Raw genomic sequence first — 26,789 nt, 5'->3', positions numbered from 1 at the left:
GCAAGCAGATACATTCTTGACTGGTGTCTGCGAGTATTTATGGGGATGGGAAGGTCTTCATAAGTCATCATTTCCCCTTTAATCTACAACCACAATAATGTGGTTTTTAAATTATATTTAGTTTTAAAATTTAATTTCGTAGTTTATAGATGAATTAATTTAACAAATATTTGTTATTAAATTGCATAATTTGTGAATACATTAATATTTTTTTAGTGTACTGTACATAAAACAAAAGCAATCTGAGTAAACACAAAATACAGTTTTTAAATGATAATGTTATTTATTGAAGTAAAACAGTTATCCAATACCAACAGGCCCTGTGTGAAAAAGTATTTGCCCCCTTAGTTACTAAATCCCCAAATCTATGTATCTGCCAGGGGTGGAAAGAGTACTGAAAATGTATACTCAAGTAAAAGTACTGTTACTTCTTAAAAATGTAGTTTGAGTAGAGTAAAAGTACCTGTCCTAAAAACTACTCAAGTAAGAGTAAAAGAGTAGCTCATTTAAAAGTATCTGGAGTGGTGGTGGCATAGTGGGCTAAAGCACATAACTGGTAATCAGAAGGTTGCTGGTTCGATTCCCACAGCCACCACCATTGTGTCCTTGAGCAAGGCACTTAACTCCAGGTTGTTCCGGGGGGATTGTCCCTGTAATAAGTGCACCGTAAGTGGCTTTGGATAAAAGCACCTGCCAAATGCATAAATGTAAATTTAAATGTAAAAGTACACATGAGTAGTGACATTCCCTTCCATGGCTATTTGCCAGAAAGAATAACAAATATATGTATTTTATAGGTGTTTGTGACTGCCAACTTTTAAAATACATCACTTATCTATGATACCGTAAACACTACATGAAACTGATTTAAAAAATAAAAAAGGGCGAGATGATTACAGAAATGAAAAGATAAAGTTATTTTCAATATCATAATGCATGAAACAAATACCTAAATATCTGTTTATGTGTAGGGTCTAAATTTCCCTTAATGCCGAATGAGAGAGTGTGGCAGCGGGGTCGTGGTCAGGCGCCCGTCCGGGGGAGAAAGCAGTAAGGGCGCTTGCACCTGAGCTAAATTATGTTTAACACCTGTCTCTAATTTCAGTGAGCATGGGGAGAGCGGTTTAAAAGCAGCCACAGAGCCTCCAGGAGAGAGAGAACCTGACAAGCCGACCCAATGCGCTTGTAGTTATTGTGTATAAGAGAAAACAGCAATTAAAGCCTTACCTGTATTTCCAAAGCCCTGTTTCCTGTGTCCTCCTTCTCTCCTTGAAGTCGAGTCGAGTCTTACAGAGAGTTATTGTTGCACATAAAACATGTTCAAAACAATGCAAGGAATGCAAAAAATTGCACTAAATTGCAGGGTCACTTGGCAAAATAGAGGCGGCAGAGCAGTTGTTTGGTACAAGGGCCACATTTTTAATTCTCTCATTATTTAGTCATACTTTTGCCATCCCGGACGACGGACGTGTATGACTTTCTTTCATCAACAGAACACAAATTAAAATGTTTAGAAGAATATCTCAGCTCTTTTAGTCCATACAATACAAGTGTATGGGTGCCAAAAAATTTAAGCTCCAAAAAGCACATAAAGGCAGCATAAAAGTAGCCTAATCCATGTGACTCCAGTGGTTTAATCCATGACTTCTGAAGTGATATGAAAGATGTGGGTGAGAAACAGACCAATATTTAAGTCCATTTTTGCTAGAAATTCTTCATTGTCATGCGCTATCTGCACTTTGATGACAAGAACACAAGAGCTGCCCGCCTTGTGACGGATAGATTTGCCATGATATCTGAGATATTTGACAAATTTGTGAAAAACAGCATTGCTTCATACATGCCCGGTGAGAACATAACAGTTAATGAACAACTGTTCCCTACCAAGGCGCGCTGTCATTTCACACAGTACATGGCCAATAAACCGGACAAATTTGGCATAAAATTCTGGGTGGCCGCTGATGTTGAAACAAAGTACATGCTGAAAGCACATCCCTATCTAGGAAAAGACGACAGTAAGTCAGAATCAGCTTTATTGCCAAGTATGCTTACACATACAAGGAATTTTGTCTTGGTGAAAGGAGCTTCCAGTGCAACAACAATACAAAAAAAACTATACAAAAATAGCAGCAAGACATAGATAATAATAAAAAATAAAAACAATTATATATATATACATTCATCCACACTCAGTCACACACCTACATACATACACACGTACACATACCCAGTGCAAATCTAGTACACATCTGTTATGTAATTACAACAAAATAAAAAGTGCAGCTGCAGTAGCAGCAGATCAAGGCTTTGGACTGCCCACATTAGCATCCCATATTGTGTGTGTCGGAGATGTTGGAAATGTATATGGTGGAGTTACAAGCATCTCAACATTCACAGATCAAATTACTGATTCAATAGCTTAGTTCAACTTTTGAAAATACATGAATGGTATTTTATTATTAATTGATTATTAATTACAGTCAAGGTAATGACAGATTACATGCAAAGAATAGAAAGCTTTTATTGCAGCTCATTTTTATGTAAATACATGTTAAGATGTCGAGAATTCAACGATTTAATTACGAATATCAGCACAAATTATTATTGTTATTTATACTATATACACTACAATTATTATAGATTATATTATAATCATTTGTATTGTAACACAAAGCACGCCTTTGCTAAAAATGAATATAGGTGATAATTCATTAATAATTCAGATAACAGATAACAGTTTCCATGATGAAATTGTAATATGTACTAAATCATATCTTGGCTTGTATAATGGCGATAAATATTCATATCACACTCGCGCTCCTCCAGCTACAACACTCAGTCACAACGTAATTTTTGCCAAACGAGAACGAAATTATACAACCTAAATATAGGAGCATATCCTAAAATAAATGTAAGACAATGTCACCTGGACAAATGGATCTGGATCAACCATAGACAGAATGTCCATAAATTCAGTCTATTAGTATTTATAGGCCAACTGCTGCCTAACTCGCAGTGACATACCAATTTTAAAACCAATCCATTGGCTACGCGCAAGAGCGTGATCATTCTAGCGATCATTATGTGTCAGTAGCAGTGTCCCTGTCTGAAGACTAGGCGGTCTTCTGACCCCTTAAGTCACACTAAGCGTAGGTTACACTGGCTCCGTGCTTCTAGTGTTAAAATGTACTCAAGTAAAAGTAATATGAAAAATTGTAACTACTTAAAAAAAGTACAAATCTTGGGAAAAAGTAGTTCATAACAGTTACGTGAGAATTTGTAATTCGTTACTTTACACCCCTGGAAACTGCATTCATAATGGGGTTCTTCTGGACTAGACAACCATGCCTGATTACCGCCAGCCCCGTTCAATCAAATCAACACCTAAATAAAACTTTTTCAGCTGCATGAAGTTGGCTAAAAGGTCTCACCCAGTAGCACACTATGCCAAGGTCGAAAGAAATTCCAAAAATGATGATGATGAGGAGGTGATTGAAATAATTCAGTCTGGAAAGGGTTGCAAAGCTATTTCAAAGGCTCTGGTACTCTAAAGTAGAGACCCGCGCAGGACGGATTTTGCATGCCCGCTCCCGCCCGCAGGTAAAGGTATGCATGGATTTGCTTCTGCCTGCTCCTCTGAGATCAGACAGTTGTTTTAAAAAGTAAACACAAACACCACAGACATCGTCAGCTGAAAAAGAGGATGAAGCATCAGTAAAAATTTCCTCAGGCTCGAGGCAGCTGCAGTCCGCACCTGAATGGCTCATCTGACCCAGTTAGACTACACCGGTTTAGTCAATAGCAGTAATTTATTGTTGTTACATGTGGTCTGCCACTGCGAGGACGATCAGCTGTCCTTCCTGTCTCCCAGTATCGCTGTCTTAAGCGTCTCACAGTACAGACATTGCAATTTATTGCCCTGGCCACATCTGCAGTCCTCATGCCTCCATACAGCATGCCTAAGGCACATTCACGCAGATGAGCAGGGACCCTGGGTGTTTTTCAGAGTCAGTAGAAAGGTCTCTTTAGTGTCATAAGTTTTTGTAACTGTGACCTTAATTGCTACCGTCTGCAAGCTGTTAGTGTATAAAGGTGAGTACACACTGCCAGCGACTCTTTTCTTGCCACTAAAAACAAACATTTTGGAGGGAAAAGACTAAATATAAATGGAATCAGTACATAAAATGCTTTATATCAAAGATGAATGAGAAACAAGGCGTGCTGTTTGCCACAGCGGCTGTTTATCTGCGGCGAAAATGCAAATGCCGGTCTGTCTGGGTCCACAAAATCCCCGCGATCTCAGATACACCTTTCCACGCAGTATTTTTCTTAAAAATGTCCTTGTACGTGGAAAGAGACATATCATAGAGCACTGGAAAATTTCTAACAGCAAGAATTAGCCTTTCATCCATCTTTCTGTTACTGCAGGATCTGAGAGAGAGAGAGAGAGAGAGAGAGAGAGAGAGAGAGAGAGAAGGATCACGTGAGCTCTCCCGTCTTCTCTCCTATTGGCAGTTGCTTCCGTTAGTCCCTCTTCATTTGAATAAAGTTGAACTTGTCTCAACTTTATCGCGTCGCTGGACATGCCCACATCTAGTCGCCAACGGTCGCGTGTCGCCGGAAGTCGCTGTGCTCTCATTGAAAATGAATGGTATGGAGTCGCTGTCGCTGGCAGTGTGTACGCACCTTTAATGACCATTCTATTGATGCATGTTCATTAATTGTTTATGGTTCATTGAACAAGAATGGAAAACATTGTTTAAACACTTTACAATAAAGATCTGTAAAGTTATTTAGATTTTTTACAAATGTATCTTTAAAATACAGTGTCCTGAAAAGGGGATTGTGGCAGCGGGGGCGTGGTCAAGCGCCCGTCCGGGAGAGAGAAGCGGTAAGGGCGCTCACACCTGGGCCAAATTATGACTAACACCTGTCTCTAATTGCAGTAGAGTGAGGAGAGCGGTGAAAAGCCAGCGGCCGCAGAGCAGAGGGGCTCGACCAGAACAAGCCAACCCACTGCGCTTATGTTATTGTGTGTTGCTTTTGTTATAATTATTTTTGAGACAGACATTAAAACCCTTACCTTTTTCCCTGGAACCTTCGTTTCCTGTCCTCCTTCCCGTGAGGGTTCTACACTGGTGCCGAAACCCGGACATTAAAAAAAAAAAAAAACCATAATAATGGAACAGAGTCGCCCCATAGAGTCCTCCCAGCTGGCTGAAGTCCTCCAGTCCCTCGCGACACTCCACCAGAGCCACCAACAATCCCTGCTTGAGCTCCGCAAGACCAGGATCGCCGCTTTTTTGAAATCATGCGGCCCAAGCAGAGGACCGCTCGCCATCCGAGCCTCCTCAGCCAGGAGGCCGCTCCAGCCGCAGCCGCCACCCCCGACACCCACGCCACATTGCCCCCACCGCGCTACAGAAGATGGGGCCGGGCGGATCTACCCAGAGGCCTTCATCGACCTCTTCGAGAGGACGGCGGAGATTTGGGGTGGCCCCAAGACCAGTGGGCAGCCCGATTAGTCCCTCTCCTGTCCGGGAAGCACAACTCGCTGCCCAACAACTGCCGGCAACAAGCCTCCTGGCTTACAACGATCTGCGAAGAGCCATCCTGCAACGGGTTGGTCGGTCCCCAGAGGAAAGTCGCCAACTCTTCCGGCCTTGAAACTGGAGAAATCCGACCGCCTCGCTCGCTGTCGCCTCAACGGCTCCGCGGATGCGCGTCGGAGGTGGCTGCTTGCGCTGGACCGCGGGCGCCGAGGAGCTCGTCGACCAGGTGGTACTGGAGCAGTTTGTCCAGCGCTTGCCCCGAAGACGGCCGAGTGGGTCCAGTGCCACCGCCTGCCGCTGGAGGAAGCCGTCCGGCTCGATGGAGGACCACATGGCGGCGATTCCGAGGGCGGATGAGCCCTCTCTGTCTGTCTCCCCTTTCCCTGTGTCTTCCCCTGTTTTTTTTCCCTCCCCTCTTCCCTCTCGCTCTGCTCTCTCCCCAGGGTCCGCTCCTGCCCCTCGCAGGCGTGGAGCTGCTCAGGCCCAGCTCCCTCGGTCTTGGGAACGCCCACCAAGCCCTTTCTCCATCCTTCAGCCGCCTCCTCCTCAGGTGGGGCGCTCGCCAGCACGGTGCGGCCGCAGCGCCTGGGCCGGTCTGCTGGAGGTGCGGAGACCGGACCACTTCCGGATCAGTGCCCGCTGATGGAAATAGGGGCGTGGTACGGGTCTCCGATGCTCCACAGGCTGCCCCCGATCGGGTTGGAGCGCACCGGATTCGTAAGAATCTAGGGTACATACCAAGCTTTGTTGGATACCGGCTGTAACCAGACCACCATCCACCAACGCTTGGTTCAACCCGGGCTTTGGGCTCAGCTAAACTGGTGAGGGTAAGGTGGTACACGGGATATTCACAAATATCCCGTGGTGACTCTGGCGATCAAATTCAGGGAGAAAAACATAGTGTAGAGGCAGCTGTTAGTCCTCACCTCACCCATCCGCTAATTTTGGGTACGGATTGGCCGAATTTTAGAAAGTTATTGGAGGGAGTTTGTGCGGATGGGTCCTGCGCGAGAGTGAAGGGGTGTGTGATGTGCGATGCTTTGGCGGGGAGGCGGAGCCAGGGCCGCCCTCGACTGCTCCGAGTGACGGGAAGGGGCGAGGTGGACGCCTCCTCTCCGGAATTCCCGAGGGGACTTCCCTTGAGCAGTCGCGGATGATACCCTTAAGCACGCTTTGACCAAGTGAGAGTAATCGATGGTCAACAACTCCGCCGGGTGTCGCCGCCTCATATCCGTGATTTTTCGCTTATTAAAGATCGCTATACAGGGTGACGAGGACGCTCAAACAAAGGAGGAAGTAACACAATTATTGATTCCACGGAGCCGCCGGGAAATGGTTTTCCAGGCGCTCACTATAATCCTATGGCCGGTCACCTAGGGGAACGAAAAACACTTCTCCGCCTAATAGCCCGCTTCTATTGGCCGGGCATTGGCGGTGACGCCCGCAGGTGGTGTGCGGCGTGTCGCGAATGTCAGCTGGTAAACCCACCGCCACCCCAAAAGCGCTTTTGCGCTCTCTACCATTAATCGAGGTCCCCTTCGAAAGAATTGGGATGGACCTCGCCGGGCCATTAGAACGGTCAGCACGCTGGACATCGCCTCGGTTAGTCCTAGTGGATTACGCCGACGCGATATCCGGAAGCAGTGCCTCTGAGCAACATCTCCGCGACGTAGTGTTGCAGGGGCACTCTTCAAGATAATCTCCCGGTGGGGATTCCGAAAGAAATCCTCACCGATCAAGGCACAACTTTTATGTCACGGACACTTCGCTAACTTTACGAGCTCTTGGGCATTAAATCGATTCAAGACTAGCTGCTTACTCATCCTCAGACAGATGGCCTAGTGGAACGGTTTAATAAAACGCCAAAAACATGATTCATGAATTCGCGCACGATGACGCTTAGAAATTGGGATAAGTGGCTAGACCCCTGTTATTTGGCGGTACGAGAGGTCCCGCAAGCCTCCACCGGTTCTCCCCGCTTGAGCTGTTGTACGGGCGACGCCCGCGGTGTCCTCGATGTCATCCGTGAAAATTGGGAGGAGGGACCTTCTAATGCCAAAATGAAATTCAATACGCTTTGATCTTCGAGCAAAGCTCCACACACTGGGGCGATTAACACAAGAGCATTTGCTCCAAGCTCAAGAACGCCAACGCCGGCTGTATGACAGGGGTGCTCAGCTACGGAATTTGCACCGGAGATAAAGTGCTTGTATTACTCCCAACATCGAAGCTCAAAATTACTCGCCAAGTGGCAAGGACCGCTTGAGGTCACACGACCAGTAGGGGATCTCGATTATGAAGTCAAACGCATCGATAGAGGGGCGCTAGCCAAATATATCACCTCAACCTCCTGAAATTGTGGAGGGAGGAGGCGGCCTCTGTGACGCTGGCCACGGTAGTTCCGAGAGGGCGGAGCTCGGACCGGAGGTAAACAAAAACTACAATCTTAACACTCCGGTCACTTGTGGGGACCAGCTCTCACCGCGGCAGCTCACAGAGGTTTCCGAAGTTACAAAAAGAGTTTATGGACGTGTTTTCCCTCTCCCGGCCGCATCGAACCTCATACAGCACCACATCGAGACCGAAGCCGGCGCTGTGGTGCGTTGTCGCCTTTATCGCTAACCCAACATAAAAAGAAAGTCGCTCGGAAGAATTAGATGCAATGCTCGATATGGGCGTAATAGAGGAATCCCACAGTGATTGGTCCAGCCCGGTTGTTCTTGTTCCCAAGAGTGATGGGTCGGTTCGGTTCTGTGTGGATTACAGGAAAGTCAACGCTGTGTCTAAATTTGACGCTGCACTCAATGCCCCGTGTTGATGAACTGCTCGATCGGGTTAGGTACTGCTCGATTTTACTCGACCCTGGATTTAACAAAGGGCTATTGGCAGATCCCCTTGACACCAATGTCCCGCGAGAAAACAGCCTTCACCACGCCGCTTGGATTACACCAATTTGTGACGCTTCCTTTCGGTTTGTTCGGGCCCCAGCCACGCTCCAGCCGACTCATGGATCGGATCCTCAGACCGCGATACCGCGCGACGCTGCCTATTTGGATGACATTATCATCTATAGCAATGATTGGCAGCGCACATGCATCATCTGAGGGCCGCCCTGAGATCGCTAGCGACGGGCGGGCTCACGGCAAACCCTAAGAAGTGTGCGGTTGGGCGGTGGAGGTACGGTATCTGGGGTTCCACTTGGGTCATGGCCAGGTGCGCCCCCAAATTGAAAAGACTGCGGCGACAAGTGACTTGCCCTAGACCTAAGACCAAAAAGGGGGTGAGACAGTTCCTGGGGCTGGCTGGCTATTACAGAAGATTTGTGCCTAATTATTCGGACGCCACCAGCCCGCTGACTGATCTCACTAAAAAGGGGGCTCCAGATCCGTCCAATGGTCGGAGCAGTGTCAACAGGCGCTTACGCAGATTAAAGCTGCACTTTGTGGGGGCCGCTTTACATGCACCTGATTTTTCTCTCCCTTTTATTTTGCAGACGGACGCTTCAGACAGAGGGCTGGGGGCCGTACTCGCGAGCTGGTGGAGGGGAGGAGCCCGGTGCTGTACATTAGTCGGAAGCTCTCCTTAAGGGAGACTAAGTACAGCACCGCGGAAAAGGAGTGTTTGGCCATCAAGTGGGCGGTCCTCACCCTCCGCTACTACCTGCTGGGGCGGGCCTTCACCCTCTGTTCGGATCATGCCCCACTCCAGTGGCTCCACCGCATGAAGGATACTAACGCCCGGATCACCCGCTGGTATCTCGCCTCCAGCCTTTTAAATTCAAGGTGATCCACAGACCGGGGTGCAGATGGCTGCCGCCACTTCCTCTCCAGAAATGGGGAGTGGTAGGCAGGTCGGATGACGCCTCGCCTGAGTCGGGCGGTGGGGGTATGTGGCAGCGGGGCGTGGTCAAGCGCCCGTCCGGGAGAGAGAAGCGTAAGGGCGCCACACCTGGGCCAAATTATGACTAACACCTGTCTCTAATTGCAGTAGAGTGAGGAGAGCGGTGAAAAGCCAGCGGCCGCAGAGCAGAGGGGCTCGACCAGAACAAGCCAACCCACTGCGCTTATGTTATTGTGTGTTGCTTTTGTTATAATTATTTTTGAGACAGACATTAAAACCCTTACCTTTTTCCCTGGAACCTTCGTTTCCTGTCCTCCTTCCCGTGAGGGTTCTACAGGGATGTTTCTTTTTTTGCTATACACGCACACGCACACAGGCATACGCACACACACACACACACACACACACACACACACACACACACCGGCAGCCAAAAGTTTGGAATAATGTACAGATTTTGCTCTTATGGAAAGATATTGGTACTTTTATTCACCAAAGTGGCATTCAACTGATCACAATGTATCGTCAGGACATGAATAATGGTAAAATTTCCTTTTACAATTTAAAAAATATATATATAATTTCTTAAACTACTTCAAAGATTTCTCATCAAAAAAATCCTCCATTTGCATCAATGACAGCTTTGCAGATGCTTGTTATTCTAGCGGTCAGTTTGTCCAGATACTCAGGTGACCTTTCACCCCACACTTCCTGTAGCACTTGCCATAGATGTGTCTGTCTTGTCGGGCACTTCTCACACACCTTACAGTCTAACTGATCCCACAAAAGCTTAATGGGTTAAGATCCGTAACACTCTTTTCCAATTATCTGTTGTCCAATGTCTGTTTCTTTGCCCACTCGAACATTTTCTTTTTGATTTTCTGTTTCAAAAGTGGCTTTTTCTTTGCAATTCTTCCCATAAGTCCTCCTGAGTCTTCTCTTTACTGTTGTACATGAAACTGATGTTGAGCGGGTAGAATTCAATGAAGCTGTCAGCGGAGGACATGTGAGGCGTCTATTTCTCAAACTAGAGACTCTGATGTACTTATCCTCTTGTTTAGTTGCACATCTGTTCTTCCACATCTCTTTCTGTCCTTGTTAGAGACAGTTGTGCTTTGTCTTTGAAGACTGTAGTTACACCTTTGTATGAAATCTGCAGTTTTTTGGCAATTTCAAGCATTGTATTACCTTCATTCCTCAAAACAATGATTGACTGATGAGTTTCTAGAGAACGTTGTTTCTTTTTTGCCATTTTTGACCTAATATTGACCTTAAGACATGCCAGTCTATTGCATACTGTGGCAACTCAAAAACAAACACAAAGACAATGTTAAGCTTCATTTAATGAACCAAATATCTTTCAGCTGTGTTTGATATAATAGCAAGTGATTTTCTTGTACCAAATTAGCAATTTAGCATGATTACTCAAGGATAAGATGTTGGAGTGATGCTGCTGGAAATGGGGCCTGTTTAGATTTGATCAAAAATGACTTTTTTCAAATAGTGAGTGTTGTTTTTTACATCAGTAATGTCCCGACTATATTTACCTGACTATAAATGATACTATGAAAAATAAGCAAAGTCCCTTTAAGACTGTGATGGGCTCAATTAAAACAGTGAATCATTTTTGTGAACTAGTTACTTTACATTAACCGTATAGTTTGGGATTTTTTTAGTAGTGGGCATTTGTTATACCAACGCATATGCCTACGTACATAAACGGAAATAAACACAGACCTTTTGATCAAACAAAGCTTCCTATCTGCTACTTACAGTTCCTTTTTTTCTAACTCAAATACAACAAATTGTTCAGATATAATCAGGTTCTTCCTTGTAAACTATAAAATATAGGCTGACATTAAAAATGCCACTTCCGTGTGCTAACTGACTATATCCGTCTGGTTTATTTTTGTTGAAACTGAACTGTTGCCACACAGGTGACCAGCTTCCTCCTGCTGTGGTGAAGCTAGTTTCAGTAGTGGAATACACAATTTGGGAGCTAAGAATTGACAACAATGAAACAAGAAATTGTTATTTTGAACTTCTTTCTGGTTATAGAAATTGGAAATTACATTTTGTGTGGTCACATTTGTAAAGTAGATATTTCATTATGTAAAACGAATAGGTCAACTCTTCATCCGTTTAAAATGATTCATACACCAGTGTAACTTTCTAGTTATTTATCTAAGGTAACCTTTTTTTTTTTTTAAAGATCTTGTATGTTGAAATCCCCATGTGATTCTGGTGCCGTGTTCTTATATAGATGCTTCAGTCATAGTCAAAGCTTTGCTCTTTCTCTCTCTCAGCCGAAGACCTCTCTGGGAAAAACACCAGCGACTCGCTGACACCCTTCAACAGTGCCTTATGAACCAGAGGATCACCAGGTAACACCCCACTTTCACTTCTCACAATGCCAGTCATCTCTCATCAGATACATGGGGCTTACAGGGTATTGCAAAGTATTTAAACTCTTAACCAATTCTGTCATTGTACTGAAACACTAAGAATAAAATGCAAATAGTTATTTTTTTATTTTTAAGTGCTGCAATTGAGATTTTTTTTATTTCAATTAAAAAAATAAAACATTTTAATATGTTGGAGAGACACTTTTTGCTGCAGGGTTATGTTTGTGAATTCTCGCTGAAGCATAAAATGTCTTATGTTTTTAAGTTGCTTAAATTTGAATGAAAGTAAAACTGAAATTATCGTGTTTGGCTCTTCAGAAGCCCCTAAAACATCTAATTTAAATGTTGGTGTCTTTTCGTCTTTGTGAGGAATCAGACATGTCGGGCAGATCCATTTGCAACAATTTAATTGGCGTACTTCAAGCAAACATAAAGCGTTTCAGAAAAGGTAAACACAAGGCAGATAATCTTGAAAGGTCCAGTCTGGAGCCCAGGGCGGTGCTCAGACTCAGGGGCAAAGTCAGGCTCGATTCGAGATGGGCAGCAGACGGCAGGAAGGCGTGAGACAGGCTTAGTTCAGGACGGGCGGCGAGAATCAGAGTCCAGTAACAGGCACAGGTCGCTAGGCAGGCTGCAGACAGTCAGAATGGTTAGTAACAGGCTGGGATCGGTAACACAGACAATCAGAATAACTAGGAAATGCTCAGACATGAAACACGGGGTGAAACAATACTTCACACAGGACACCGAGTTAATGAGGCAGATATAGTCTAGGGACGAGAGTTAATACGGAACAGCTGGGATGCAATCAAAACATGACGATCCACACTGAGCTGAAGTATGAGACACTTAGTACTCAGGAGAGAGAGCACGGGACTGAGAGTACAGGGAATCACCAGGGCAGGACGCCTTAACAGTCTTTAGTTAAAACTTGTGTGAAAAATTTGGGGGTCTTTTTTGATAGTGCCCTTAAATTTGACAAGCAAATAAACTCTGTTGTAAAATCCAATTTTTACCAACTAAGAGTACTTGCTAAAGTGAAGTCCTTTCTGTCAATCACACACTTTGAAACAGCGATACATGCTTTTATCACCTCTAGACTGGACTATTGTAATTCCCTATATTTGGGAATAAACAACTCTTCCATATCTAGATTACAGATTATTCAAAATGTAGCAGCGAAACTTTTAATGGGTGTCTGTAAAGGTGAGCACATTAGTCCTGGGTTAGTGTCTTTACATTGGCTTCCTGTCTGATCTCAAATTGATTTTAAAGTGCTCTTGCTAGTATTTCAATCCTTAAATGGCCGAAATCTCTCCGACCTTTTGTGTGAACACCGTCCAGGAAGAGCTCTTAGGTTGGTCAAACAGAGTTTATTAACTCGAAGCTAAAATCTAGGGGTGAACGAGCATTCGCCATAGCCGCTCCTAAACTTTGGAACAGCTTACCAAATTCTAACAGTCAATAAAGTCTGAACATTTAAAAAAAAATACGTATATATATTTCTTATGTGTGGACGTTTCTTCCTTCTGAATGATCCAGAATCAAATTCCCTGTAAACTAAAGCACAACATTGCTGTGCCAAAATTGAGCAAAAACATCAATGCAGCATTTCAGACATTTAAGAGAAAAGTTAAAAGTATGCACCCAAAATAGGTTATGCCTACAGATAAGTTGAGATGGCATAACCAAAAAAGGCAAAACCTCTGTACGAGCACTCCTGTTTCCTCATGTTCTAGTTACAGCATTTTTTTTTTGCTCCGCATAGCTTAATTCCTTCGAAACAATGCGAAGAACTCTTCCCTTGCTTAGTTTCACTTCTTTAAAATCGCTTCCCTTTTCGAATGAAACACTATTACATTTACTCCAGGTTCATACTGTATGTCTGTAATACATATATAACTTATATAACAGGCAGTGTGTGAAAAAAGCTCGGAGGATCATCAGAGACTCCATCCACCCAAGTCATGGGCTGCTCTCACTGACTCACAAGCGACACATCCAGAAATGTAGTGCTGTTTACAATAGGTCTGCACGATTATGCCGAAAATCATAATTGCAGATTATTTCCTTTGATATTGTAATTGCGATTATTCATTTAGATTAATAGAATTTACATTACAATACTTAATTTGTTTAGGACAGCCCACAAAATGCTTATTACGTGAGCTATGAATCAAAACAACCTGAGAACTGTGTAGGAACACAGCTGTAATTCTACTCTTGATTATTTTTCAATTTTTTTAATTGTGCAGCGCTAGTTTACAACTGAGTAGGAGGAGCATTGGTAGCTTTGTTGGTTTTGGTTTAGATCTGTATTTGTATCTGTTTTTTTACTCATATTGGTGCATTGATGTGCTTATTCTGGATGTCTCAACCTAGAAAAGAATGTGAGATTACGTCTGTAGCATGCCAACATCAACTCAGTGCTCACGCGAATGCACGTACTGATGCTGACCGGAAATGATGGTTTATACTTAAAAAGTACCTTCATTTTGATCTTTCTCAAGTCACTATTGAAGACATTAATTTAACAGCTGGTGTCATATGAATGACATTTATGCTGACTGTCTGTGAATTTAAGGATCTACTTAGCCAAGATAGAGTAGATCTTTTTCTTCAAATGTGAATGAAAGTCACACACAACTTAAATGTAAACAGCCACTGCTATGATTGGATAACATCTAACAAAATCATGTTGTTTTCAAGTGTTTTTGTCTTGTTTTCCATTTAAAATGGTCTAAAAATCCTTAAAACAAGATACATTTATTTGAGAAGCAACATATAAGATATTTAGATTTGCTTTAAGAGAACACATGTTGAATATAAGTGTATTTTGTGTATAAGTGTATTTTTTCACATGGTTATACTTCTGCGAGTGCAGAAAAGACAAAATATACTTGTATTCAAGATCAATTCTCTAAAAGCAAGTCTAAACATCTTATATGCTGCCCCATAAGGTGAATGCATCTTTTTTTTATAGGATATTTAGATATTTAAAAATATGAGTATTTTTAATATTATATTTAGCATTCTCAGATAACACTTTTTTTATTCTGCTGTAAAGCTGCTAAAGAAAATGTAAGGTTTGTTATGTTTTAAAGGTGTTTTAGATATTTATATTGGAAAACAAGCCAAAAAAAAACCTAATAAAAAATATATTTTGTTGCAGTGTATAATGGGGAATGTCTGGCTTAACTATCCAGATTTATTTAGAAATTATCAATAGTAAAATGATAGGACATACCCAACATATGTTCAGAAATCTTTAACAGTTGAAGCTGCTGCCATTTTGGTTGTTTTTATATGTCACAGTGGTCAAGCGAGAAAAGTTTGTACTTTCATAAAATTCAGTGTTTTGATTAATTAGAAAATAGTAATTATGAGTTTGACAAAGGTGTCAATGTTTTTTTTTTTACTAGTCGGAAACCATAGTTCTATCAGGAAGACTTGCGGACTTGAGTGACATTTAAGATGACATGTATTTGATGAATATAAAACAGAAATCTAATGTCTCTCTTTGGCGTAGGCCCCATCTGGCGGTCCGAAGAAGTTGTACTTGGAACCGTCATATCCTGCCGGAGATAGGAGGCAGGGGCGAGGAGCCTACCCCCTTGCAGGACGGGGCTCAACTGGTGGTGGTGGGGTGGTGGAGGTTGCAGTGTTAGCACACTGAAATAGCAATGTGATAGATTGTGAGCAGACTTATAAAGCAATGGCTTACATGTGATTGGCTGGAAATTACCCAGCTAATGAAATGATGATGTACAGCTGCTAGTCTTCCCGCTAGAACTACGCTGCGCTTACATTTACTGTAAATATGACAATGTGAATGCAGCAAACATTACCAATAGATGACATATCACAGAAATCTATTTGCTGTCTTGTTGCTGTATCATTATTGCATTTATTTTGAGACAAATCCAAATACATTTTTATGTAACTAAAAATTGTATGTGTATTATGTTTTATTTTATAATAGTGAATTTAATATGCTTTATTTTATATATGATGTATTTATTGTTAATATAGAGTCTTAATTAAGAGCTTGAGGGTTTGAAATCACAACTGTACATGGAGAAGAAGACATCTGAGCTGGAGGCTTATCAGAGTTAGAGGTTTGTCAATATTTTGATGCTACTTGATATGAGCCAAAATATATACTTTGAGAGAGGATTGAATACAATAGTGTCAATTTGTACTTTTAATAGTTACTTGACACCTGCATTAATAACAAATTCTTGCAAACCACCATGTTAATCGTTATTATTCATCTCTGTTACTAATAGCACTAATGCCCCTTTTGTTCTCACTCATTTGAGAGCCACTTTATGAGAAAAGTGGAATAGAAGACAAGAGATTGGGGTTAATTGCCCTACAGTGATGAATTATTTGACTCTCATTAAGACTATAATTAGGAACATTGCACCATCTTTTCTTACATATATTTGCCAATTAGAGTACAAGTGCCATGGTTATTATACTTGGAAATAGATTTCTTCCAATTTTACAGCTTTTTACTAAAGTAAATGTTGTGCTTTTCTAAATCCACACTGAATATGCAATTCAGATTTACTTTCCGTACAAAAAAGGACTTTGGCGGTACCTTCGTACCTACCTACCATACCATAGTACTTGGATGTAGACCACAGTACTGGATGATTACCGTATTCCAAGGTATTTACATACATGATACTTCAAAGAATGCCATTGTTAGAGCCATGCTACAGTACATGTCCACATATTTACCAGAGTAGTATCATGTTTGTTTGATACTTTTCTGTTGGTGTTAATTGATAGCCGAAAATGCTGTAATATTCTAAAAGGCAAAATAGGTGTATAGGACTTTCTCAATGTATTTGAATGTATGGTGTTTGTATTTACAGCATATATTCATTTCTTTGTTTGTTTATTCATATGTTAGGGAGTAAATATGGAATACTCCCTTCTAATCGAGTAGAAAGACTCTCACATTACTAATTGTGAGACTTTGATCCATGAGAGGGAGTGCGACACACAGCAACTACAAGAAAGCGTAACAAGGTGAGAGTTCAAATGCATAAATACACACACACACACACACACACACACACACACACACACACACACACACAACACACACAATAAAAGGTTTAATGTAGCCTGGATAATGGATCTGCTTGTATGAAGCCGAAATGCTCACCCACATTGCTACTGGGTTCCCACACATCCTGGAAATCATAGAAAACCTGGAATTTGGGGGCCTTGAGTAAAAACGCTGACTACCACCCCTGGAGTCACGACTTCAAATCCAGGGCTTGCTGAGTGACTCCAGCCAGGTCTCCTAAGCAACCAAATTGGCCCGGTTGCTAGGGAGGGAAGAGTCACATTGGTGGTGAGTTGTTCGTGGATGCCTCCACACGCGCTATGACTCTGCGGTAACGTGCTCAACAAGCCACGTGATAAGATGTGCAGATTGACGCCACCCGGATTGAGGCGAGTCACTACGCCACCACAAGGACTTAGTGCGCATTGGGAATTGGGCATCCCAAATTGGGGAGAAAAGGGGATAAAATAATAAATAAAAAGAAAACCTGGAATTTTGTTCAGTTCATACAGATTTTTATATTTACTTTAATGAAATCATGGCTTTTGGGGGTTTAATAATCACATTGGCCATGTTGCAAACTGCTTATCCTTAATTATTTATGTGAGAAACTACCATTAAATACTCACAGAAATGCCAAAATAAAAGCTTGATTTTAGTGGACACATGAAATGGGTAAAAGATCATGTTTAATGCAAATAAATCATAATAATGTATTAAAGCAATATCTCACATATATGATGTTCTGTTGCGCAGCAATTTTTGGATTGTGCACTGAGGATTGATTAATGTTTTAACAAATTGATTTTATTAGACATCATTTTGATGATGAAATAGATTTTAATAGCCACAATTTGAATGGCCTCCCATGTGTTTTCACTTAAATATTACAGCTGTCTGGCACATAACATGTCCTGGAAATGTCCTAAAAATTGTGCCTTGAAAAGAGTGGGAACACTGTGTTAGTATTCAGGCATGGTTTTAGCATAATAGCAATGCATCACTAATGGATTCCAAGTGGGTCTTCACTATAAGTATTTCATGAACCCTCAAAGGGATTCAGTTTTAGTAATTATTGGTAATTTGCATGAATGGCAGTAACATAAACCCCTGTTTACTCTCTTTCTCTCTCTTTCTCTCAAAATGTGTTGAATAGTTGTAAATAGTTTTGGCACAAAAATCATTGGTCTGATTTTAGTTTTGTTGTTTCAAAAAATGCATTAAATGTTAGGTGCATGCACCGACGACATGCACAGACCAGGACTGTCTGCGTTTCAAGAAAATCTGGGCCGTACGTGGACCTCATGCAGACTGTGCTGGTGCTGAAATGTGATTAGCTACAAGGACAACCGAATTATACTTTGGCCTTAAGTAATTTGACTTCCGATTTTTGCATTGTGAATAATAAAACAAGCGAACAGAATCCCTTACATTGATATGACCTAAGCCATATCAAGGCACCAGAATATTAAATAAACTTGGAGTGGAGGTGGACTCTTTTGACAAGCAACTAGCCAACAGCCAGAACAACCTTGTATCCTGGCAACAAGTTTTACATTTACATTTACATTTATGCATTTGGCAGACGCTTTTATCCAAAGCGACTTACAGAGCCCTTATAACAGGGACAATCCCCCCGGAGCAACCTGGAGTTAAGTGTCTTGCTCAAGGACACAATGGTGGTGGCTGTGGGGATCGAACCAGCAACCTTCTGATTAACAGTTATGTACTTTAGCCCACTAGGCCACCACCACCACGGGCAAACGGCACTAGCATTTTCTCCAGAAAAAAGTAGTTGTTTCTTTCTTATCTCCTTCTGTCTTTCTATCTTTCAGGGATAAAGATGCTCTGTGGCAGAAATCGGATGCTCTGGAGTTTGAAAAGAAGCTCAGATCAGAGGAACGGTGGTGGTTGGTGGATAAGGAGGCCACACGCTGTCTGGACTGTCAGGGTTGGTGGGCAGTGTTTATTGTCTCAAACAATAACCCTGAAATCGCATTACAAACAAGTAAAATTCAGGATTCTCCAAGTAATATTGACTACAGACCTTATTTTACATGGCGTTTCCGGTGCCGTGTCATGCGTTTAAACTAAGCCAATGCCATTCTATTCCGGGAGGCATTTGTTCTTTCTATGCAAATGAGAATCATAATATAATATGTCATATTCACAAAGGCATCAGTGCTATTTGCCTCATGTAATTACATTTATGCATTTGGCAGGCACTTTTATCCAAAGCGACTTACAGAGCCCTTATTACAGGGACAATCCCCCCGGAGCAACCTGGAGATAAGTGCCTTGCTCATGGATACAATGGTGGTGGCTGTGGGGATCGAAACGACAACCTTCTGATTACCAGTTATGTGCTTTAGCCCACTACGTCACCACCACTCACACTCTAACTTTGCAATGACCGTGGTGGAGCGGTGCTGTTTAGTCCCAGCAAAGTATGCCAGATCGTGATAGTCTGCGGCCTGCAAGCTGGGGAATTGTGGCCTGCAAATGCCATCAGTATTCACAAAACTAATTTTGTGGGCATGTTTGTGCCATTACCTGATCTGATAAATTCCTTTAGGGAATCTGGGATTTAAACATAGCACACAGCAAGTGCAATTAAACAAATGCTACAAGTGAGCACAAATTCATCAGTGTATTCTTCCCTTAAAACTTTTAGACACATCCGTAGGTTTTGTTGCAGTTCTCTTTTGGACACATTCAGTACATAATATTTTAAAATTTTACATAAAATCTTTATTTTATAGCCTTGTCATACCTAGTGTGAAATAATAAACAAACAATGTTTCACTGTACCAAGCAATCCAAACAGTGCACTGTGGCTGATGCATTGGGTTGCAAATGTTTTTAACAACTGTTTTATATGAGACACAGTGAATTAATTTTGGTGATTCAAAAAGCATCATATTTGTACACTAGACCGTATAAGTGCTTAATTCCTTATTCCTCATAAATAATGATTTCTAAAGATAGTACATGATGGACAAAAAATTCAATAGCAACAGCAGATAAAAAGGAATAACAAATTGTATGTAAAGGCAAGTTTAAATTTGGAATCAAATCATAAAAGTTTTGTATCTTTTAGTATTGATACATTCAGTATCAATATTCAAATTCACTAAAGTAAATGCAGAAGTACATTTAAAAAAACAAAAGCTTGAATGCGGTCAGGAAAGAGAAGTGCATTAAAGAAGTGAAGACTTCATACCCTTTAAGATGCACACGCCATCACAAATATAATAGCATACGTACGGTATTTTAAACATGAGCAGATTCCAAGAAGCCTTAATTCTAAGAAAGTACAATGAAGTCAGTTTGTTCTCTATAGAGGTCACGTTGATATACCAAGATAATTATAGCCTAATTAATACAAATATTGGCATATGATTGTGATGATGTGCCTCACTAAGGCAAACAAGGGGATTCTTTGAGAAGACCTTATATCTCCATGCCCAATGTAATCTATTGGAGTCATGCTGTGATATCCTGCAGGAGAAGCTTGAAGCAGTGTAACAAGTACACTCTAATGTAAATACTTCTAAGCTCAACATTATCCCAGAAGTTGTCGAGAAAAACAATAAAACTAAATAATGTACAATTTGTTTACATCAGTATATTATAAATGATTCATGTTAATAAGATATCATTACACATATTGATTCGTTTAAATCTATAATTCAGTTTTCGGTCCAAATGGAAATCTGCCCCAGCCATGGCCGTAACTACCATTGAGGACACTGAGGTCATGTCCTCGGTATTTTTTCCCTGAAGTGTCGTTTCATTGTTAAGTGAAAATAGCCGACGAGACAATTATCCTTGCATTAACGGACCGTCACGTGACACGTACTTACAGATACCACTGTCATGTCAAAACGAAAGTAGTCGCTGTAGAGGAGTGTTTCCTAAACCAATTAAAGAACACAACTCGCACAGCTCACATAAACTTCAAATTGAGGTCCCACAGTTAATAGTGCATGTCAGAGCACAAACCAAGCCATGCAGTCCAAGGAGTTGTCTGTAGACCTCCAAGACAGGATTGTATCGAGGCACAGATCTGGGGAAGGGTACAGAAAAATTCCTGCAGCATTGAAGGTCCCAATGAGAACAGTGGCCTCCATCCATAAATGGAAGTTTGGAACCACCAGGACTCTTCCTAGAGCTGGCCGTCCGGCCAAACTGAGCGATCGGGGAGAAGGGCCTTCGTCAGGGAGGTGACCAAGAACCCGATGGTCACTCTGACAGAGATCCAGCATTTCTCTGTGAAGAGAGGAGAACCTTCCAGAATAACAACCATCTCTGCAGCACTCCACCAATCAGGCCTGTACGGTAGAGTGGCCAGACGGAAGCCACTCCTCAGTAAAAGGCACATGACAGCCCGCCTGGAGTTTGCCAAAAGGCACCTGAAGGACTCTCAGATCATGAGAAACAAAATTCTCTGGTCTGATGAAACAAAGATTGAACTCTTTGGCCTGAATGTCAAGCGTCATGTCTGGAGGAAATCAGGCACCGCTCATCACCTGGCCAATACCATCCCTACAGTGAAGCATGGTGGTGGCAGCATCATGCTGTGGGGATGTTTTTCAGCTGCAGGAACTGGGAGACTAGTCAGGATTGAGGGAAAGATGAATGCATCAATGTACAGAGACATTCTTGATGAAAACCTGCTCCAGAGCACTCTGGACCTTAGACTGGGGCGAAGGTTCATCTTCGAACAGGACAACGATCCTAAGCACACAGCCAAGATATCAAAGGAGTGGCTAAGGGACAACTCTGTGAATGTCATTGAGTGGCCCAGCCAGAGCCCAGATTGAACCCAATTGAACATCTCTGGAGAGATCTGAAAATGGCTGAGCACCGACGCTCCCCATCCAGCCTGATGGAGCTTGAGAGATCCTGCAAGGAAGAATGGGAGAACCTGCCCAAAAATAGGTATGCCAAGCTTGTAGCATCATACACAAAACGACTTGAGGCTGTAATTGGTGCCAAAGATGCTTAAAGTATTGAGCAAAGGCTGTGAATACTTATGTACATGTGATTTTTTTTTTCTTTTTTTCTTTTTAATCAATTTGCAAAGATTTCAAACAAACTACTTTCATGTTGTCATTATGGGTTATTGTTTGTAGAATTTTGAGGAAAATGATGAAGGCTGTAACATAATGTGGAAAAAGTGAAGCGGAGTGAATACTTTCCGGATGCACTGTATATACATACGTATGTATAAATACAAATCCGTTTAAATACAGGAGAGGTAAGGTATGTTGGATAAATATAAATAGACTAAGCTGTGTGTTGCACATAATTATTGCTCCATGAGGAAGTTTTAACTTTTCATGAGATGGATAGCCTGAGGGGGGAAAACAATTTTTGTGCCTGACGGTTCTGGTGTTCAGTTCTCTGTAGCGCCGGCCAGAAGGCAACTGTTCAAAAAGGTAGTGGGCTTGGTGAGTGGGGTCCAGAGTGATTTTTCCAGCCCTTTTCCTCACTCTGGAAGTGTACCGTTCTTGAAGGGAGGGCAGGGGGCGACCAATAATCCTCAGCAGTCCAAACTGTCCTTTGTAGTCTTCTGATGTCCGATTTCGTTGCTGAACCAAACCAGAAAGTCATTGAAGTGCAGAGGACAGACTTTTAGTCCCAATATTCGCTCGCCGACAGTTTTGTGGAGATCACTGACAAAAGCCTGAAGTTATAGGCAAATCAGAGCCCGCTCTCGTGAGCAACGAATGCAATGTATGAATTATCAAAGACTTGATCTGAGACAGGCACAGACGCGTCGCCGATTCCTCGTGTAATTTGAAAACTCTACGACTTCCATGACAAGACAGAAAGTTGTGTAATGCGTCCTACACAATACACAACTTTCTGTCTTCTCATGGAAGTCGTAGGCGTAGGCCCTGTCTGGCTGGCTGAAGAATTTGTACTCGGAAACATCATATCCTGCCGGAGATAGGAGGCCGCAGTCATGCTAGATGTTCTGTTGCAGGTACATCAGGACTCCTCCCACTGAAACTTCCCGTGCCCCTGTTTCTTGCTCTCTCATTGGCTGTAGTTCAACGCTGCAGTCGTATCCAGTCAAAACATTTCACATTGCACGATTTGGAATCGCAGACAGGTCTAGATATTTAATATTCTAGATATATTGCTGACATCGGCGATGCGTCGGCGCTCCTCTCAGATCGCGTCTTTGATAATTCATACATTGCAATCATTGCCCACGGGAGCGAGCGCTGATTTGCCTATGATTTCAGGCTTTTGTCGGCAAGTGAAAATCGGGCCTAAAATCGGGTAGTGTAAATTGTGAATAATATGAACGGTACCACAATCAACATTTTGCCACAAATGCCACATTTTGCTATCTTTGTTTATAGTCTGCTGAGATTCAGTGGTTTTAAAAACGATTCATGTGTAATGCATGATAATGTGCGCTATCTCTCACTCGCTTTCTCTCTCTCTCACTCGCTCTCTCTCACTCTCTCTCTCTCTCTCTCTCTCACTCTCTCTCTCTCTCTCTCTCTCTCTCTCTCTCTCTCTCTCTCTCTCTCCTGTGAATCACCATAGTCAGTCTAAATAGCATTTCATCCTACAACTCCCTCCAGCGTGCGCTGTGGTGTGGAAACAACTGGAGAGATGCGCTCGTTTGTTTGTGGATTCCTGTGGCTGACTTTCCTTACAACTGTGAGTATGCATAATTTAAAAATGTATTCCTCATTTTGATTTAATAGGAAACATGAAGTCAACAATATTGGTGCAAAAAAATTATACATGCTACTAATAATTAGATGCATTTAATGAAAGTGCATGCACTCTATTTTTAATGCATGTATCAATTTTAACAGTGTTTAAATTAAACAGGCGGTGCTCAGCACATTAGTGTGGGAATCTATACAGTATTACTAGTGAAAGACTTGATCTCACGTTTGTGGACTTGCCTACTAATTAACTTAATCCACGCACTTGGAATGGATTTTAACCTAATTTCATGAGTTTTCATCTTTACTGTAAGTCTTGTATTTTCTTAAATGAATATTGTTTTACAATACATTTGATAGCTTAATGAGAGATTATGATCTTAATTATTGTTGTGGTTTTAATGAATTATTTCACAAATTAAAACTTGTGAGCTAGTTTTCTCATGTGTTGTGCTGATTTTAAAGGGTTTTTTTCTCTCCACACATTAAATGTCCCTTGCTGAGAGATACCACTGATATTGCAGTCTCTCAAAATCACCTGTATTTGTGATGGCAAAAAAAAAAAAAATCAGGGGAGCGTCCCGCATCAGAAACACTCTCGGTTCTCTCATTCGGATTCGCTATCATCAGGTTGGCTGACATGTGTTTGGAGAGAGGGGCGTCTGGTTGAAGTGGACAGAGATTATTTAACTTTGTGGACGTGTTCAAATTCACTGGCTAAAAATCAATTTCAGCCAGGACCAGATTAACATAAGGGGGGAAGGGGGCCCTGTGATTGGTTGCAGAGGGCAGAAGTCCTTTATTACTGTTGGTTGCATTCTTGATTGTCATGAGTGGTTTGTCTGTGTTTAAAGTTGAAAATAAAAAGTGATAAAAAATGATTGGAACACTTGCCAGATTGTTTTCATTCATTATCCAATGGAAATATCTTTTCAACTTATGTAATTACTTCTGGGATGTCCTCTTTCATTTACCCGTTGGTATGTCAGAAATGTGGCTAGAATGTGTTGAAATAGTGGAGTTTTCAAAAGTGAGAGAGTGGTCCGAACGTCCATGCGTCCATGGGTGCTCCGACTGAGAAACCTGAGAAACATCTCAGAATATTTCAGCAATAATGACATGTGTCCCATCTTTATGTTGGCTGTTTAAAAGAACTAGCGATGCCGATTAATGATTAAATAATTCATTTAGAGTCGGTTCTTTACAGTGAATTGGCCAAATAATCTTGAAAAATGGCCTGAATCAATTCGTGATTTAGCCAATAGTTCCATGAATGCTACACATATCCTAGAAAAACAAAATGCTTCTTTCAAATTAACCCTGAAACTAAATTACGTACTTCATTAAACATTTGGCTGCAGTTTCCCAGTGAAATGTCCAGTTGGGGGCGCCAAAAGCGAGTGAAATGGTGTTGTAATCAGACAAGGTTTTAAAAGTGAATATTAAATGGAGGTTTTAATGAGTATAATGTACTTCCCTAACCTTAAACGTGAATCTAAATAACCATAGACTTTAATCTAAAAACCTAACCAATTGTGTTCTAAAAGCAAATGAGAAGTACATCCGTATGCTTAAGCAACACCTAACTGATAGTGTTAGAGACATGAAAAGCACAGTTTCTAAAGCCATGGCATATTGTGTCGCTTCTATGACACTTTGGTTTCACGTGTCAGCTTGCGTGCTTGGCTGGGCGCAATCTTCTGAGTCCAAAGTCCAACACTATCAGGTGAACAACCGCGCCAACTAATCACATTGGAATAAGTGTGTGAATGTAGATGGGTCTGTAATACAAGCGTTAAAATGTATAATTTTCCAAATGATGTGTTATAATAAAAGTGTTTTTTTAACATACCAGTGTGTGTGTCACGTTCACTGTTGTCTTTTGGTTTTGTACGGTTATTTTGAAGTTTAGTTTAGTTCCTGTTTCCTGTTTTGGTTTTTGTAGTCCTTTGTAGTTTCTTTTATTCTGTCATGTTCACTGTTGTCTTTTGTTTTGTGTTTTTATGTTGAAGTTTAGTTTAGTTCCTGTTTCCTGTTCGGTCTTTGTAGTCCTCTGTAGTTTCTTTTTATGATTGGTGTTCCCCTGATTGCTTCTCCTTCCCTGATTGTTTCCCCCAGGTGTCCCTCATTCCGTTGTTTGTTCCTCTTGTATTTAAACTCTGGTTCTTTGTTCAGTCCTTGCTGATCGTTGTTTGAGGAATGTTGATGTTTTGCTCCCTTGCCTGTCTTCCCGTTTGTTCATCCAGTTCCATGTACCCTCGATGTTTTCCTGATTTAGTTTTGTTTTCCCCATGTGGAGGTTTTCATTTGTTCCTGTTTGTTTTGTGTCAACTTTAACGTACAATAAAACCGCGTCTGGATCCGCACCTCTCGTCTGTCTTGTCCTGCTTCCACACCAAACGTTACAGTGTGAGTCATAGAGTGGAAAAGGGCCAGTGATGGTTCAGCGGTTGAGGCTCTGGGTTACCGACTGAAAGGTTGGGGGTTCAAGCCCCAGCACCGTCAAGATACTTGTTGGGCCTTTGAGCAAGGCCTTTGACCCTATCTGCTCCAGGGATGCTGTTTTTTTAAGTCATAATCTGCCATTGTAGTCGTGATTTGTGTAAAAGTGAATAAAACAAACAATTGTAACGCCTGTAGTGTTCATTTCATCAGGAAACTGTGGCGATAAATAGAACGTGGCATGAAAAACTCAGTTAGCAAAAATGTAGTTATATTAACGTTCATTCTATAAGACTTGGTTGCTAAATACGCAGGTTTCTGGGCACATCTTAATTATTTAACCTCTTCATATAAGAAGCCTTCTCTTAAAAGGTAATATCTCAGCCCATCTCCCTTTGTTTGAATGTGGAGTATGTCTTTCTGTGCCAATAGGGTGACCAAACAGAATTGCAAAAATAATTACTTTTATCAAACTGCTTTCCTGAACACTGGTGTAACACACAGTCGAGTGCTCAGTCTTTTAAAGTATCCATCTTTTTCCTCAACGTGGATAACAGAGGCCAGTTTTCGTTTTCTGAGCCTAGGCTTTAAAACGAGACATAAATATGCACTTACATTTTGTGCATTTGTGTGCCCATTTCCTTGACAACTGCACTGAAATCCCCTCAATATGGAGTAAATCTGCTGGGACACATCTGTGAGCTGAACTGGAAGGACCCTTGGCAGAAGAGTGGCAGTTAATGGATCTGTGGACTATCTTGTA

The 26,789-nt window shown here is 41.8% G+C and overlaps 1 protein-coding gene across 1 annotated transcript in view; it reads left to right on the top strand.

The window, feature by feature from the left end:
• The first annotated feature begins 23,451 nt into the window (after nucleotides 1-23,451).
• LOC127624832 (growth hormone-releasing hormone receptor-like) overlaps nucleotides 23,452-26,789 on the top strand; it is a 31,172-nt gene continuing 27,834 nt past the window's right edge. Inside the window, exon 1 of the mRNA XM_052099784.1 lies at nucleotides 23,452-23,570. Coding sequence (XP_051955744.1) covers nucleotides 23,523-23,570 — 48 coding nt within the window. The 5' untranslated portion in view covers nucleotides 23,452-23,522. The remainder of the gene's footprint in view (nucleotides 23,571-26,789) is intronic.

This window comes from Xyrauchen texanus, chromosome 31, assembly GCF_025860055.1.
Source record: "Xyrauchen texanus isolate HMW12.3.18 chromosome 31, RBS_HiC_50CHRs, whole genome shotgun sequence".
Lineage (NCBI taxonomy): Eukaryota > Metazoa > Chordata > Actinopteri > Cypriniformes > Catostomidae > Xyrauchen > Xyrauchen texanus.
Note: the sequence above shows the minus strand (reverse complement) of the source record. Positions and strands in the feature narration are given on the sequence as shown.